At 37.1% G+C, this 16,517-nt stretch overlaps 1 protein-coding gene across 1 annotated transcript; it reads right to left on the reverse strand.

Annotated features, from left to right (window-relative positions):
- Positions 1–11,101: 11,101 nt before the first annotated feature.
- On the reverse strand, positions 11,102–15,589 carry LOC137739432 (pectin acetylesterase 8-like). The gene is made up of 13 exons (XM_068478997.1): positions 15,346–15,589; positions 14,437–14,558; positions 14,221–14,303; positions 13,816–13,945; positions 13,544–13,623; positions 13,317–13,403; positions 13,112–13,236; positions 12,949–13,009; positions 12,812–12,865; positions 12,655–12,732; positions 11,981–12,086; positions 11,647–11,792; positions 11,102–11,563 (listed from the first exon to the last, which is right to left on the reverse strand). The coding sequence occupies exons 2-13, from the start codon at positions 14,555–14,557 to the stop codon at positions 11,438–11,440; spliced, it is 1,197 nt and encodes a 398-aa protein (XP_068335098.1). The 5' UTR covers position 14,558; positions 15,346–15,589; the 3' UTR covers positions 11,102–11,437.
- Positions 15,590–16,517: the final 928 nt, after the last annotated feature.

A 16,517-nucleotide genomic window follows, 5' to 3' on the forward strand; every position in this document is an offset into this window, starting at 1 on the left:
AAATCTTTTGCCAAAGTTGAACGCGTCTTCTGAAAAGCCGAGAACGCGTCGCCTAAATTACGCCGGAAATTCCGGCTCTTTGAATCGGTGGACGCGTCGCCTTGGCATTTTATAGAGCTATCGATCACCGCCAATATACACACTCTGAAGATTTCCCATTCCTGAAACTCGACTCCGGCCCTTTGTGAAATTTTTAACTCCATCCACCCCTTCTCTTTGAACACTTTTGAAAAAAATGGCAAACTCATCGAACCTTAGCTTAGATTTGAGTCTCAGCAGCGATCCGGTTGCGCCCCGTCAAGGTAATGTATGGCGCCCTTCTTTTTTATCTTCTAACGGTCATCTTTCAGGTGAAGACTCTGTGATGCAGGACGCCACAACAGCTACAATAGTAGCTAAAAACCTCCTCACTCCAAAAGATAGTAGGCTGCTGTCAGGACGGTCCGATGCGTTGGCCGTTCAAGAGTCCCTCGCACTTAGTGTTCAGTGTGCGAGCTCTGTGTCCAACATGGGCCTACGCCTGCTTGCCCGCTCCCGTCAGGTGGAATCGTTGATGGCAGAGGTGGAAAGACTTAAGCAAGAGATCCAGCAGCTTAAGTACGAGAATAGAAGTTTGCATGTGCTTGCAAATAACTATTCGTCGGGGATGAAGAGGAAGCTTGATGAGCTGCAAGAATCTGAGGGTCGAATTCACAGTGACCGTCAAAGGCTTGCGTCTTATCTCCAGAGGCACCTTTTTCCTGGGTCATCCAGCGCTTGGCCAAGTATTGAGGCCTGGAATGCTCTAGCTCCGATGCCTCCCGCTCCGATGGCTTCCGCTCCGATGCCTCCCGCTTCTATGCCTCCCGCTTCTGCGCCTTCCGCTTCTGCGCCTCGTAGTGGGGCTTCACGTAAACAACCTTTGTGAAGCTCCACCTTTCTCCATGTTTAGTATCTTTCTTTCAAATTTTTTTTTTTTTTTTTTTTTTTTTTTTATTAACATAAATAAAATCAAACGGCATGGAATTTATCTTTGAATGGGCGGTGATACTTGAAATGATCCGGTAATAGTTTAAATTCCATTTTGGGTGCCTGAATCATTAACCACATGTTAGTATAAAAGAAAATTGAAATTCGGGGAGGCGGCTTACCTGTGTGCTCCAAAATGAACTCCAGAATAAACACCCCTTCGAAAGTTATGACTTGTCCCGTGTCATAAAATCCAACTTCCTTGGGAATTGTGGTTTCAAATTTGTCCTCTTTGATGCCTTCTACATCTTCTCCAGCCACTACCTTCTCTTGAATCATTCTTCTTGGTGTACAAAGTCCTTTGAAGAATTCAACACCATCTAAAACTTGCTGTGTTGCACCAAGAATTTGAATAGCATTTTGCACCTTTGGGAAGGCTTCCACGATGTCCTTTTTACTCTCTTCTTGGTTGGGAATCAAAAACCTGCTAGGAAAAGGGACATTGGGTGGAATAACATCAAAATAACATGAAATTGGGACGTCCTTACTGGTGGTGGGTGGTTTAGAGGGCTTAGGGGGCTGCGGCAAGGGTTGTTCTACCCTTGCCGTGTGCATGTCTTCTTCCTCCTCCTCAATTAGCAGCTCTTCATCCACTTCTAGGCTATGTTTGGACATTTTTAGGTCAGCTCCAACCTCCATAGCACTTCCCAAAGTGATAGCATTATGGATTTCAAAATCTTCCTTCGAGTTTTCAATAGTTGAGTTGGAAAGTTCACTTTGCTCTTGAATTTGTTTCATGAACTCCATAATCTGCCCAAATTGCTCGTCCAATTTACCCAACTTCTTGTCTTGATTTTGTTCATCCTGCGTCAAAGAGGTTAGTAATTGAAAATTTTTATCATTATCCATGGACATACTTGAACTTGATTGGAATTGTTGTGGGGGAGGTTGTGGTGGCTGCATAGGTGTTGTATTGAACTCCTCATATGGTTGCCAATATGCTTCTTGTTGAGCCTCCTTGGCTTGATTTTGTGACCCCTGCGCCAAAGAATTTATTTCATTAAGAATTTGAATATAATCTACTGGCGAACTTGAATTTAATTGAGCATATTGCATATGAAGTTGTGGTGGCTGCATAGGTCTTGAATAGAACTCCTCATATGGTTGCCAATATGCTTCACGTTGAACTTGCTGATCTTCCCACCATATAGAGTTTGAATGATCCCTCCAATCTCTTTGTGGACATTGATTGGCTTGAAATCCTTGCCTATATGAAGCACCAAATGTAGGGACACTCTGCATTGTGGTCCTTTCGGCATACGGCGACAATTTAGAAGTAAGATTTGCCAATTGAGCTTGAATGCTAGCAAAATCCATATCTTACTTCTCTAGTACCTAAAATCAAAGAAAGAGAACTAAATCAAAAATCAAAAGTAACAACAAACAAAGAAAACAACACTAAGTTAGAAACTAAAACGAAAACAACTAAACCAAAAAAAAAAGAAAAGAACCAAGGGATTAGCAAAGTTGCTAATCCCCGGCAACGGCGCCAAAATTTGATGCGTGATTTATACGCACACAAATTAAACCCTCTTTTTATCAATTGTAGTATAGGTGCAAGTAGGGATCGTTCTGGACCGGGGATTAGGAGGGATTGTTAATCACTTGGATTTGACTTAAAAACGTAAAAACATAATATAAAACACTAAACTAGACTCAAAGAATGTAAAACTAAACTTTAAAACATTAAAACAAATCAAAAGACTCAAAATGCTTTTAAAAACACAAACTAAAATGCTATACTAAACTCGAAGAATTCAAAACTAAAAATAAGAAAGATTAAGACTAAGGCTTAAATGAAATATGGGGGGATTGATTTTGGACGAATTTAAACTAAAATGGATAGATTGTAAAGAAAACAAATTGTAAATATGAAATTGACGGAAATGAATGGATGGTATGGCTAGCTAAGGGGTTCATCTCCATACATGTTACACTTGCATAATAAAATGATTTCCAATTGCACTTCAATAAACCATGAATTCTCAACACCCCGGGTTAATTAGGTCCGCTTAAATTAACCGTCAAGTTTTCCTTAAGTTAATGAATTGGATGATTGCATACGACAACCCAAAGCATTCCTCACAAGTTCCCTACATGAATTGCATAATAGAGAAACAAGCAAGAATCATTAAGCATCATGAAAACTATAAGTGTTGACGAGGCATTCGTTACTATGATTGCATGAAACTTATGCCAAGAATTCGTTTAACGCGATTGTTTATAAGCAACCTCCACTACTTGTGAATATAAGTTCATAACGATTAGGTGAAACTCACTTATATTCTAGCGTCATATTCATGCATGAAAATTAAGCGCGCATTCTTAATAAACATACATAAATAAGTTATCAATCAAACGGTTAAACAAATTGAATCCACAACTTATGAAACGCAATTAGAAGTAATCAAATCAAAATGCAAGCATAAACATATATTTCGAATCCCCCCCTAGCTAAAGGGGGGTTTAGTTCCTCATACAAAACAAAGAGAATTGAAATTAAACATTGAAATTAAAGAAACGCCTAAACATTCCAACAACTCAAACTTGAATTGTATGAACGTTTAGGCCCTCTTCTCTTCCTCTTTATTGTAGCACAAGGTCTAAAGATAGTTGGTTTGGGGGGATGGAAGTGTGGAATGGAGTGGGGAATTATGGAAATAGGTGAGGAGTGGTGGAGAAAATGGTGCAGAAAATGGAGAGAAACTCACGGCTAGAGAAGGAATGGAGTGTTTGTGTTGTGGTATCTACAATGGAATGAGATGTGAGATGGAGTGGGGAGTGAATGAATTTTGAGGAGTGTTGGATGCTTATTTATAGGTGAAATGGGGGGACCAAAAGAGGGAATATTGCAGCTAGGAGGGGATGAATGATTATGGGTGCATGTGTTTGGAATAATGAAGGGGGAATGTATGTAATAAAACAACTAGGAAAAGTTATGGAAAGCTGGAAATAAATGTGTTTGCATGAGAAATAAAGCTAATGGTGAATGAATGTGAATGCATGTGAATTAAAGAAGGAATGTTTGTTTGGAAATGAATGTGAAGACATGTGAAAGCTGGAAATGCATGTGAAAATGTTGGAAATGGGAATGAAGGTCACGGCAAAGGTTGGAGAATTGATTATGGATGCATGTGTTGAATGATTTCTTGGTGAGGGATGTGGAGTGGTTGAATGTGGTGCAATGATAATGTTTTGTGGCTGAATTGGTGGTGGAATTATGATGGGAGTGCATATGATTAAAGAGTGGGAGTGCATGTGGGTGAATGTGAAGGGAATGCATGTGTTGATGACTAGGTTAGTGGGTGGAAATCTGAAAATGGCATAAGGGAATGGGAGCTCACGGTTTTGAGTTGTTTGTTTGTGTGAAGTGTGTGTGAATGCATGTGAAGATGCTAATAAATAATGCATGTAGGGTTAGGAAATAAAATCATAACTTAAAGGGAGATGATTAAAGGGTGTTGAAAGGTTTGAAATGCATGTGTTGAATTGGTGGTTGAATGATGAAAGAATAAGTGAATGATTATGATAAGTGATAAGTGAATGATTATGATAAGTGTATGATATGTTAAGTGATAAATGAATGATATGTTAAGTGATAAATGAATGATATGTGGTGAGTGATAAGTGAATGGAAGTGATAAGTGATAAGTGAATGGAAGTGATAAGTGATAAGTGAATGGAAGTGATAAGTGAATGGTTTGATAAGTGAATGATATGATAAGTGAATGCTTATAATAAGTGAATGATATGATAAATGAATGCTTTAAGTGTTTAAAATAGGGAACAAAGCCCTTCCTTGCATGGCAAGGAAGGGAGACACAAGGAAACACACGACAATGTCCTAAGGTTGCAAGGAATGTTGTTTTTGTGTTCTAAAATGCGTAGGAGTCTTCAATGATGCTTAAACATGAGGTCTTTTAGGATTTAACTTTCCTACTTCAAGTCTTTAATTTCGTCCATCCTCTTGGCTCCAAGCATATGATATCCATTCCAATCTCTAATTTGCTCCAAAAGGCTCCAAAAGGCATCCTTTTGCATACCTTGCCCTTAGAACCTGAAAACACACAAAAGAAGCATAAAGGACTAAAATAACTAGAGAAACATAACGTAAATGCACGAGAACAAGCCATTTAAGTCGCATGAATATGCTCCTATCAACAGCCGCAAACTCCAGCCACTCTCTCCCATTTTCCTCCCTAAGCCGCACCCATTTTTCTTCTCAGCCGCACTTTGTTCTCCCTGCCACTCCCCAAGCCGTCACACACATCCACCCTATTTTTCCCTTAACAGCCGCCATTTTTCCTCCCAAAACCGTGCAGCCACCATTCCACACCTTCCTACACCATCTCTGCCGCAGCAAGGAGGAGAGGAAAGATTAGCTTAGTCGCGCAGAAATTCAAGTGGATTCGTTGGGCGTTCTAGGTGTAATCCATCCTTTGTTCTTTATGTTTAAATTCAATTTTATTTTTCTTGTTGTGAACATGAGAGGCTAAACCCCCTAGTTAGCTAGGGGGTGATTCGAAACCATGATTATATATGTGAAATAAGTTGATTACTTCCAATTATCGTTGCATAAGTTTTGAATACAATTTGCTTAACCGTTTGATTTAGAACTTATTCTTGTATGTTGATTGAGAGTGCACGCTTAATTTGCATGCTTGAATTTGATGCTAGGATATAAGTTTGTTTCACCTAATCGTTATGAATTTATATTCACAAGTAGTGAAGGTTGCTAGTCACGATCATGTTAAGTAGATTCCTGGCAAGCGTATCATGCTTTTCATAGTTACAAATGCCTTGTCGATGCTTATGATTTCCAAAGAACGTAATGATTCTAACTTATATCTTTATCATGCTGTTCATATAGAGAATTTGTTAGGAATAATTTGCTTGCGATGCATATTCATCCAATTCAATGATTCTAGGGAAATCTGAAGGTTAATTTAAGCGGACCTAATTAACTTGGAGTGTCGAGGTTCACAACTTATTGGATTGATAATTGGAAATTGATTTACGTTGCATATATTTCATGTGTGGAGAAGAACCCCTTAGCTATCCCATCATCCATTGATTCATCACAATTTTGTCTTAAAATCTGTTTTCTTTACAATCTGCCCATTTAGTTTAAATTCATCCAACCACAATCCCCCCATATTTTGTTGAGTCTTAGTCATTCGTATTTGTTTTATTTTGTGTTTTTAAGCATTTGGAGTCATAACACTTTCAAATTCGTCCCAATTAAGTTCTAGTTTCTGTTTGAGTCAATTCAAATTAGATTAGCACCCCTAGTTAATCCCCGGTTAGAACGATCCCTACTTACTTCATTACTACAATTGTCACAAATAGGGTTTAATTTGTGTGTCAACATAATTGTCGCATCAACAAACTAAAAGGTACGAAATTAAGGCGAATGAATGGGTGAAAGGCTAGTTAGAGGGTCCTTCTCCACACATGACATACGTATATAAACCAATTTCCAGTTATTATTCCTTTAGACTATGAATGACAATACCCCAAATTAACCGTGAAAAACACAAATTAACTTTCAGATTTTCCTTAACTCATTGAATTGGATAGAATACGCATCGCAACCAAATTATCCTTATCAAGTTCCCTAACTATGAAAAGCATGATAGAAAGACATATCAAAGGTCATTAAGTTCTTTGAAAACCGTCAGCATTGACGAGGCACTTGTAACTATGAAAAGCATGATACTCATACCAAGGATTTACTTAACACAATCATGACTAGTGACTTCCACTACTTGTGAATATAAGTTCACAACGATTAGGTGAAACTCCCTTATACTCTAGCATCAAATTCATGCATGCAAAGTAAGTGTCGACCCTCAATCAACATACATAAACAAGTTTTGATAACCCAGATAAGGAAATCACATTCAAGAATTAAGAAACAATAACTAGATGTAATCAATTCATATAAAACATATAATGATGGCTTCAAATTCACCTCCAACTATAAAGAAATTAGTTCCTCATGTTCATCATAATTGAAAACCAAATTAAAATAAACATTGAATTAAAACTAAGGATAGAAAGAACCCAGAAACACTCCACACTCCAATGGCAAGCTTGCGGCACTCCCTTGGATGGCAGATTGCACGACACTCTTTTTCTCCTTCCTTTCTTACTGCGGCACTAGTGTGAATTAGGTGTTTGATGGCTGAATGAATGAACGAATTAGTGAGTGAATGGATGGTAGAGCTGTTTTCTGCGACATAAGCAAGTATATATATGTATGATGCACGGCAAACCCTAGGGAAAATCAGACTAGGGTTAAAACTTAGCAGAAATAAAGGATTAGGGCCTTAGGGTGCGGCACAAGGCTTGGGCCTCAAGAAAAGGGTCAAAACCTAATTAATTTCTGAAAAGGCTTTTGCACAATCCAAATCCACAAGGAAAAAGGCCAATTCAATTTAGATTCCAAGAGGAAAAAGGGACACAAGGTGCGGCACAACCCTTGGATTTAGGAATAGGCCTTCTAGAAAGGGTATTGTGGCAAATTTCTAGAAGGAAAGGCATAAGGGTGCATCAGCCTCTTAGGAGAAGGATAAGGCTTCTAGAACCATATATTTAGGTGTTCTAATGTGAAATTAAGTCCTCATTGCAGTTAGAATTAAGGTAGAAAAAGATTAGGATAGGATAGTATAAGATAAGGTTTGGATAAGATAAGGTTGTTTGGATAATGTTCCATGTTTCTTGCTTTTTCCTTATCTTCTTTATCTTGAACTTCTTTCTCCAGATTTGTAGCATGTTCCTAGCCTCTTTTGACTTCAAATTTGTCCATCCACCTTGCTCCATATGCAAGCTATCCATTCCATGCCCAAAACTGCCCCAAATAGCTCCAAAATGCACTTTCTTGCTTCTTTTGCCATTAGGACCAGCAAACATACAACAATAGCTTAAAACACTATAATAAATGGAAACTAACTATGTAAATGCAAAAAAACAAGCTAACTAAGTTGTATAAATATGCTCCTATCAATGTAATAAAATTTTATAGAAAGTAGTCAATATAGATATTAAAATCCTTACAGAAGGAACTCATGAGATTAACTATATAGGTGTAAATGTAGGATTTTGCAACTTTGGTGTCTTTTCAGCAACTCTAGAGATCAACTCTAGTTCTGATCAGTGCCTTTTAGGATTCAATACCCAACTGCGCAGAACACAAATTCACATGCAGATAATATCAATTAACATACAAGTAAAAAAAAAAAAAAAACAAATTGAAACAAAGGACTTTCAATCCTAAGAAGCAACTTTTAAGAACCAAAACCACTGACCAAGACTAAAATTTCACATACAGAATTAAACCCAATTCATGAAAACACAAAATATGATCAAAACCTCATGACATTCAAAGAACAAGAGGCTGCCATGGTAATCCCTGATTAGCTATTGCCTAAGCATCAATATATTAATTGATACCCATGATTTTGTAAGGAAAAATCAATCATCATACTTCAAAAATCCAGAAATTGATTAATGAAAACCCATAATTTCATCAAAACAGTGGTCACATGAACAATTGAGAGGCACCCAGACAATTAAATTACCCATTTAATTGGAAAAATCAAAATTATTGATGCCTGAAAAACCAATCAAACCAACTTTATGTAAGAAAAAATGTGAAGAAATAAAAGCAAAAAAAAAACAGTAAAATGGCAGAGCTCAAGACTTAACTGAGAATGGCGGAGAAACAGGATAAACCAGAAGAAGCCATGAATCATAAAAGATTGAAGACAAAGTAGAGAGCAAGAGTACGAGAGGAGACATAAGCAAGGAGAACCAGAGAACGGCGTAGAGCGTGCGAGAGTGTGAGATGGAGAGAGTCAGTGAGGGTTTTTTTGGTTATGTCCATTGAAATTACATAAAAGCCCTCAATAACTGGTGTTAACGGGTTGGTGGGTTGATCCAAAATGACCAATTGTTTAACGGGTAATTAATGGGTTCACCCATTAGCAACCCGATCCGTTAAGCACCCACCCAAATACTAGTTTTAGATGGTCGGGTTAGGTTGGGTTAACGGGTCGGGTCTAAAATGTCAGGTCTACGTTGTGCGATGGGATTAGTTCTAAATCTTATCAGAAATTTATCCATAAAATTCTTAAAAAATCATGACATATGGCACTACGGAATTGGTTCAAATTCTACTTAAAAATCGATCCACAAAAATTGTACTTTTGGATAATGACACGTTACGTAACAAGATTGGTTAAAAATCATATCCAAAATTACCATATATTTATTTTTTCATTATTTTATAAAAAAATTAATAATACTTTAATACGAATTGGCTATGATATTTAGTTTAGGGGTGGAGATGCACTTGGGCAATTACTATTTATTGCAGTCAATTACTATTTATAGCAATCAATTACTATTTATTTGGGCGGCTTGGATTGACTATTGCCAAGGGGTTTTTAGGGGCGAACTTGCTCTTATAGACATAAATATTCTCTTTAAGTCCTTAAATGAGTGCTCGAAAGTGATGGTGTTGGAGATGCTCTTAGAATCATGATCGGTAAAGTTCTACAGAAAACTAGACGTCCAGTTTCCACACATATGTGGCACTAAACCGAGTTCAACCTGAGGAAATTTTGACAATCCCTGGAGTGAGGCCGTTCTTCACATGATTTTCCACACAGTTGCACATTGAACATCCAATTAGACACCAATGATTTGTTGGAATACTTTTTATAGACTTCATTTCTTCCTAGCTCTGATCCTTTTAGCCTGAAAATCACGAAATAGCTCCAAAGTCATCTCTAGGGTCGATTATAAACACTCATTAATAGACACATCAAACAACCAATTTAAAAAAAAAATGGTAGCATAAAATTTAGGAAATAAAAGAATAATATAGTTGTAATTATGATGTCAACAAGATCATAAGAAGCAACAGCTTGGTTTGAAGGAAGAAGACGACATAAAAAATGAAGTGACCGAGGGTTTGGACATGGACAGCGCGCAGCCTGGCTCGGCCCAAAGCCACGTCTCCTGTGTGATTAGGGGTTTTCAAAAAAATAAAAAATTTCTGATTTCCCACACATATGATACTAGGAAGATCAAAATTTTAAACTAATTTGCAAGTCAAATGATGTGTTACCAATAGGAAATAAGCACGCTAATCAAAACTTATGTAATAACTCAATCATCCACATTCACACTATTTGATTTACAACATTTGGTTTAGAAATTTGATCTCCCTAGTTTTACCCTTTCCAGACACGTGTCAACAAGAAATTGGTGTATATCAAATCATAATAATCACAGTAGGATATATAGTTTGAAAAGTAAATTAGACCTTTTTTTTTGGATTTTTAATTTTTTTTGGAGAAAAGATCGATGGATTTCTTTGAGGAGTGCAGAACGAAAACAACAAAATAGTTACAGGTCAGCGTTTGCCAAAAAAAAAAAAGATAGTTACAGATCAGCTTCCTCAACTAGTAGGTCTGAAATGAGGTCTGCTGGAACCTCAACCCAAGTACCAATTAATTCCAAAACAAAGGGCCTAGTGCACTAGGCGATGAGCAATGCCATTGGCTTGACGACGGACATGGGTAGAAGAAACTCCAGTGACTGATGCAATCAAAACTTTCGTGTCTTCGATAATATGTCCAATCATAGACAGTTTAGGAGAAGGATATGTTCTTCAATAATTGTTGTTTAAACCGTCACGTTCGTGCTAATAACGTATTGTGGAATAATATGCTGAAATAATGGGGAAGTTTGATATGAATCCAATTTTGTGAGCCATTATTAAGTATAGTCGAGTATTTGTTTGATTATTAGGTTAAGTCAGATGACTCATTAGGTTAAATGCCCCTAAAATAATTAGAAAGTGGTGGAAAGAGGGGGATGGATATAGAGAAGGGGTTTAGCTGTTTGTGAGATGTGTATTTTTTTTCTGGCCCTGTGTCTTTATTTCTACTCATCATTGCTAGGTTTTCTTTAACTCTTAATAATAGCACAGATGTCATTGGATTCTACTTAATTTTGCAATCACATTCCTAGAATAACTCTATTCGCGACAATATACAAGATGTTTACTATCACTTTCAAATAAAAGCTTAATTGAATAAAGGCTCATTTGGAAGTGCATTTAAAATTACTGAAAGTGCTTTTAGGGAAAATGTTTTTGAGTTCCAAAGCACTTGAAGTGCTTTCTGCAAGTGCAAGTAACAGTTATGTGCATCTTCCAAGAAGCATTTTAAGTGCTTCTTTAAGATTTAAGTATTTTTACTTAGAATTTGTTTGAAACACATTTTCACCAAAAGCACTTTCACCTATTTTAAAACACTTCTGAATAAACTCTAAATTTTACTGAGAACCATAAGTATCATAGATAGAACACCAATGTTCGTCGCTCATAAAAACTATATTTTCAACATAAAATAAATTAATCTTGCTGATGGTTTGAATCAAATTCACGGTTTTTGCAAGTGGGATTGCAAGGGTAAGGGCAATCAATATTTTTAAACGGAGTGCGGTCGTAATACCAGTCTCCAACTGCCTTTGCAATTGTCTGCATAACACAATAACACGTTTCAGTTTTTCATGTTAAAACCGAATGAACCCAAGATTGAACGAAGATCACGGTACTCTTACCGTCTTACTCAACATGGGAGAATCAGTTGCCAGCCATGTCTCCTGTGTTCCGATTTGGCAATGAGCGTAGCAGGAGTCGATGAACAGTCCGTTAGATGAAGAACTGCTCGCACCAGCAAGTGCGTTTAAGAACTGTAACCTATATTCTGAAAATATATTTCAAGACGAAAAGACAAGTCAATTTTCCAGCAGACGTTTTTGTTTTTGCAATGTTGCAACATGCCAAAACCTTTTCTTGGTAAGATCCAACAAAGCTTCTATATATTGGAACTCGTGGACAGTGGTACGAAGTGAACAGGCTGCTGGTATGAAGTGAAGGAGGGTTTTGAAATACCTTGCATGGTTTGAAGTTGACTGGGTGAGCAGTTCTTTATACTAAGCTTGCAATTTTTCCAGGCACCTTTAGGATCAGCAACACCCGGTGCCAAAATGTTCTTTATCTGAGAGGATACAACAATGAATCAGAAAAACATGCACCCTAACATACTCTCCGAATGTGGAAAAACGAGTAAACAACGTCTATATACATTTGAAGATCGAGAACTAGTAATTGTTGCTTGTTAGCATATTTCAGGTGACCTCTAATTATCATTCTATTCATAAATTGTAGAATAATAGGATAAAATCTGCACAAATTGAAAAAAAGATAATCTCGTTGTTCCTCTCGTCAAGTTCAACAAAGAAAGCATTATAAAATCTATCCTTGCAAAGTTACAGTAAAACATAAGTGACTGTAAATTGTAAGTGTCAAGGATAAAAAATGAACCAAGAGACTCAATATGAAAGGCTACGGAGTAGGTTTTCGTAAGAAATTAGATAAAACAAAGTATACAAACAAAAAAGAAAAAAAGTTATTACAATTACAAACCAAGCTGTTACTCGATTATATATTCAGGGTCACATATACAGGATTATATGCTATTGAACTTCAGGAAAATCAATAACACAGAACAGTAGACTAAACTCGAAAGTATAGGATGCATTCAAGAATTAAGAGAATCAGCTAACCTGCCACGAATCATAAGCTGCATTGACAAAAAATATTGGTGTCCGGGTTTGGGGTACCACATTTTGTGGGAAGAAGCACTTCAATATTGTAGAACGAAATATCAGAAGTAATAAGGATAGGGCGAATAGCAAATCATACAAGAATATAAACACATACCAGCCCTGGACTCATTCTTGAAGTGCAGGATGCAGGTAGGTTCTTCGCCGAACCCTGCACAAAACATATAAATTATCAGTATTAGGAGCTAACGCTTATCACATGCACAGAACGGAGGCCTGAGAGAGATGCAATACATGTAGCGCAACCACTTCACTGTAAAAGGTTTGAATGTGTTGTGATCCAGACACAGTCTTCCTGTTAGTCATTATAGGGCTTCAGAAACTAGAAAAGTTTATAAATATAATATTCGGTCAAACTTTCATGACTAAAGATAAGAAGTGCGTGCGTAGCCCTTACGCATTAATGAAGTAACCAGCATCTGCTAGACATTTTACTTTAGTACCCACAGGTAGGAGAGAATGAAAGTTATCACAATGAAGAATCGAGGCCAAGCCGCCAGCCGAACAACCAGATATAAGAGCCTGTCATTACAAGTGGTGGTGTTGAGCTATCGGCAGTGAGGAAAAGATGAAAAAAAATACATTTGTAGAATGGTCCATACAGTTTGAGCGTTTTTCATTCCTTTTGCCAATAAATCATCAATGATGGCACGGAAAACCCTTGCTCCTCTGAAGTGAAGATTTGTTGCCTGATCAAATTAGTTTTGATTAGATACATGTCATGTGATGGGAAAGCGGAGGGTTGAGGAGGTACAATAGACACCAGGTTTTGACTTTTGTATCAATTAATGTAAAACATGGGTTGCTCATTGAACCTTAAAAAACTTACTGGGTCTACCGCTTCAACATCACCAGTGAATGACGAGCCATCACAGTACCTAACTTTGATTCTATTCCAATTGTAGAAGTCTGGCATTGAAAAGAAAATTGATTTTTAGTGTTAGCCAAAAAAACAAAAAAGAAGAGAAAAATGAGAGCTGTGTTCATCAACTACTGAGTCATTCTTAAGATATATATTATTGTTTCGACAGAGTTTCACAGCAAGGCAAAACATTAATTGAGATACAAAAGCTATTAATGAGGTACAAAACCTAACCGAACCTGGATTAGTCTGTTGCTTGTTACCAAGAACCCCGGAAAAAGACATTGTCTTTTCCATTTTGGTTGATGAACCGCGGTAATTATTTGTGCGATCAAGGCAAGTTGCAACGCTGTTACACCATCCTCCACCCTAAGAACGAATATCAATGCAAAATTTTAAAATAACTAAGCTTACTAAGCTAATGAATCGTCCACCTAGTTGCATGGACAAGAGAAAAAGGTTTAAGGTACAAGACCTCTGAATTCTGGATCTATATTTGACTAAAGTTACAACAGAGCTCAGATACAATAAATAGTTTTCAGTTCCTACTGAAAAGTTGGAGATAAATGGGTTTTAAGTTTAACATTCCCACCCTTATCATTCATCTTTAAAATCCATTTTAGCATGATAGGAAAAACACAAACCTCGATGTGAACCAACCAATTGTTGATTCCGGCACCGAATCCCTTGTCAAAGTGGTAAGCGGGTGCGCTCCCATCCAAACACACTGCATAGAGTGCCAAATTTAGAAACACCACTAAGATAAAACTCAAAAGAAACAGACATTGGAACAATGAAACTTTAGGTAACAGACTCAATTCTAATCAGTTGGCTGTAAGATGTGCAACAGTATTTCTCACCAGCTCCTTTAGCGACTGCATTTTCAACGAGAGTGATTCCCACAGGGTGGCTTTCTGCTTTCAGCAATATCAGTAAACATACTAGAAGAGTTAACCATTGGCCTAATCTTTTACAGGCCATTCTGCACATACAAATTTTCAGCAATTAATATCCAGAGCATTTGCCAGCTTTAGTTGTAGACTCCACTACACAAACACAGTACCATATGTTGTCAAGATCCTACGAATTTATTCTTTACTGAAAAATCTCTGTCTAAATCTAGTAAAGAATATGTCTCTATACAGTCTGTATATTTGTTATAAATTTATCAAAGGTATCCTCCATCAGGGACGGTCCCGAATACATTTAGTTGAAAACGAATCCTCCAAACCGGTTTGGGCCAACAAAATCTTACCCTTGATCTTTGTACTGTCAAAGGATCCAGTTCCATCTGACCAAGACCATGAATCTTTATCCACTCAATGCATAGAAATCAAATTTTAACAAATATATAGAAAGAGAAAAAAAGTACAAATCCAAAATATAGAAAGAAAGCAAAAATTTACACTTTACTTAATCGTCAATTCCAAATCATATATTGCATAATATTACTAACAAAATATATGAAACTGTATATAACTTTAAGCCATTAAGCTCAATCAGCTTGATGGGGTTTTATGAAAAAAGAGAGTTCAAACTTTGATTAAGCTCATATAAATACATGTCTTATTGTAATCCAGTTAGAACCACCAAGTTGCATTATACAAACGAACACAAACGAATCAAAGTTTTGATTTCTTAAGAAAACCAAGTGATAAGAGGAAACTAAAACAGAACAGATTTATCTGCTTATAAAATAATAAATACAAAATACCAAAAATAAAAAAAGAAAAGAAAAAAAAACAATAGCATTTCTCCGTAGTCTGTACCTGGTAATAGAGAATAATCTGAATGAGATGGTGGCAGAAAGAATGTGAGAGAAACCCAGTTGAATGTTTGAGCTTATTCTTCCAATTATATATATACTGTGTGTGTTTGTATATCTTGTGTCAGAGTTAAATGAGATGTGAAGAGGAAGTTAAGTGCTTCCCAGTGAAGAGAGATTTTGAGAGTATTTGTAGCAATTCTGGTGAAGAAGATAAAAGCTACATTATTGGTCTGCTGAGCTGCAAAGCAGAGAGGAGAAAGAGGAAAGAAGCAGCCAATGACTAGGACAAATCTTGTCGGTGTACGCGTGATTCATTTATTGTGAAACCAGCTACATGAAACAGGTTCTTCGTGGTCCTTATTGTGGCATCCAGTTTTAATAAAACAAGGGGTGTGTGTTTCGTCGTCCTTGTTGTGGCATCCAGTTTTAATAAAACAAGGGGTGTGTTATCCACACACCCCATTTTACTTCTCACACACCCCTTAATAATTTCTGTCTGTTGATCTTCTTCAATTCATCCGATCCGACGGTTGAAAATTAAAAAGGTGTGCGAGAATTAAAATGAGGTGTGTGGATATCATACCCCTATACGTACAAGTTTCTAAGCATATCACACTTTTACTAGTTCTGAGACAATGAATAAGTTATATATAAGTTGCTTCCAAAGGACTAAGATCCTCTTTGAACTTTACACTCTGGAGCTCATGGATCAGAAAATTTGGACGGTCCAATTTAAATTTTGCAATTCCCATTTCGGCCCACTTCATATGGATTTAGGAGTTTAGACCATTCAATCTAAATTGTGCAATCCAAATTATCGGTCAATGGGCGTTTCTAAGGTGTGGACAAAGTGTGCGGACAATCCGTGCATACAAGGATCTAATGGCTAAAACTGGATGAGCTCACGAGTAAAACTGGGTCGTTGTTACCTAGTGCATTTAGAAAATTTTAATTTTTTTTATAAAGCTGGCATGTTTTTGTATGAGGGAGGGAAACAGGGAGCAAGCAGGAAAAAGGGGTTGGCTATTGCGCGCCTTGAAGAGAGAAAGAGAGGGGAAGAGAGGCAGAGAGAGGAAGCTGGAGTTTGGAACGGATTTGAGGTGGATCGAAGTTGAGTTGCGGCTACGACCCAGTAATCCCATAGCTTTTTTGTTTTTGTTCAGTTGATGTGTT

The sequence above is a fragment of the Pyrus communis genome, chromosome 7, assembly GCF_963583255.1.
Source record: "Pyrus communis chromosome 7, drPyrComm1.1, whole genome shotgun sequence".
Lineage (NCBI taxonomy): Eukaryota > Viridiplantae > Streptophyta > Magnoliopsida > Rosales > Rosaceae > Pyrus > Pyrus communis.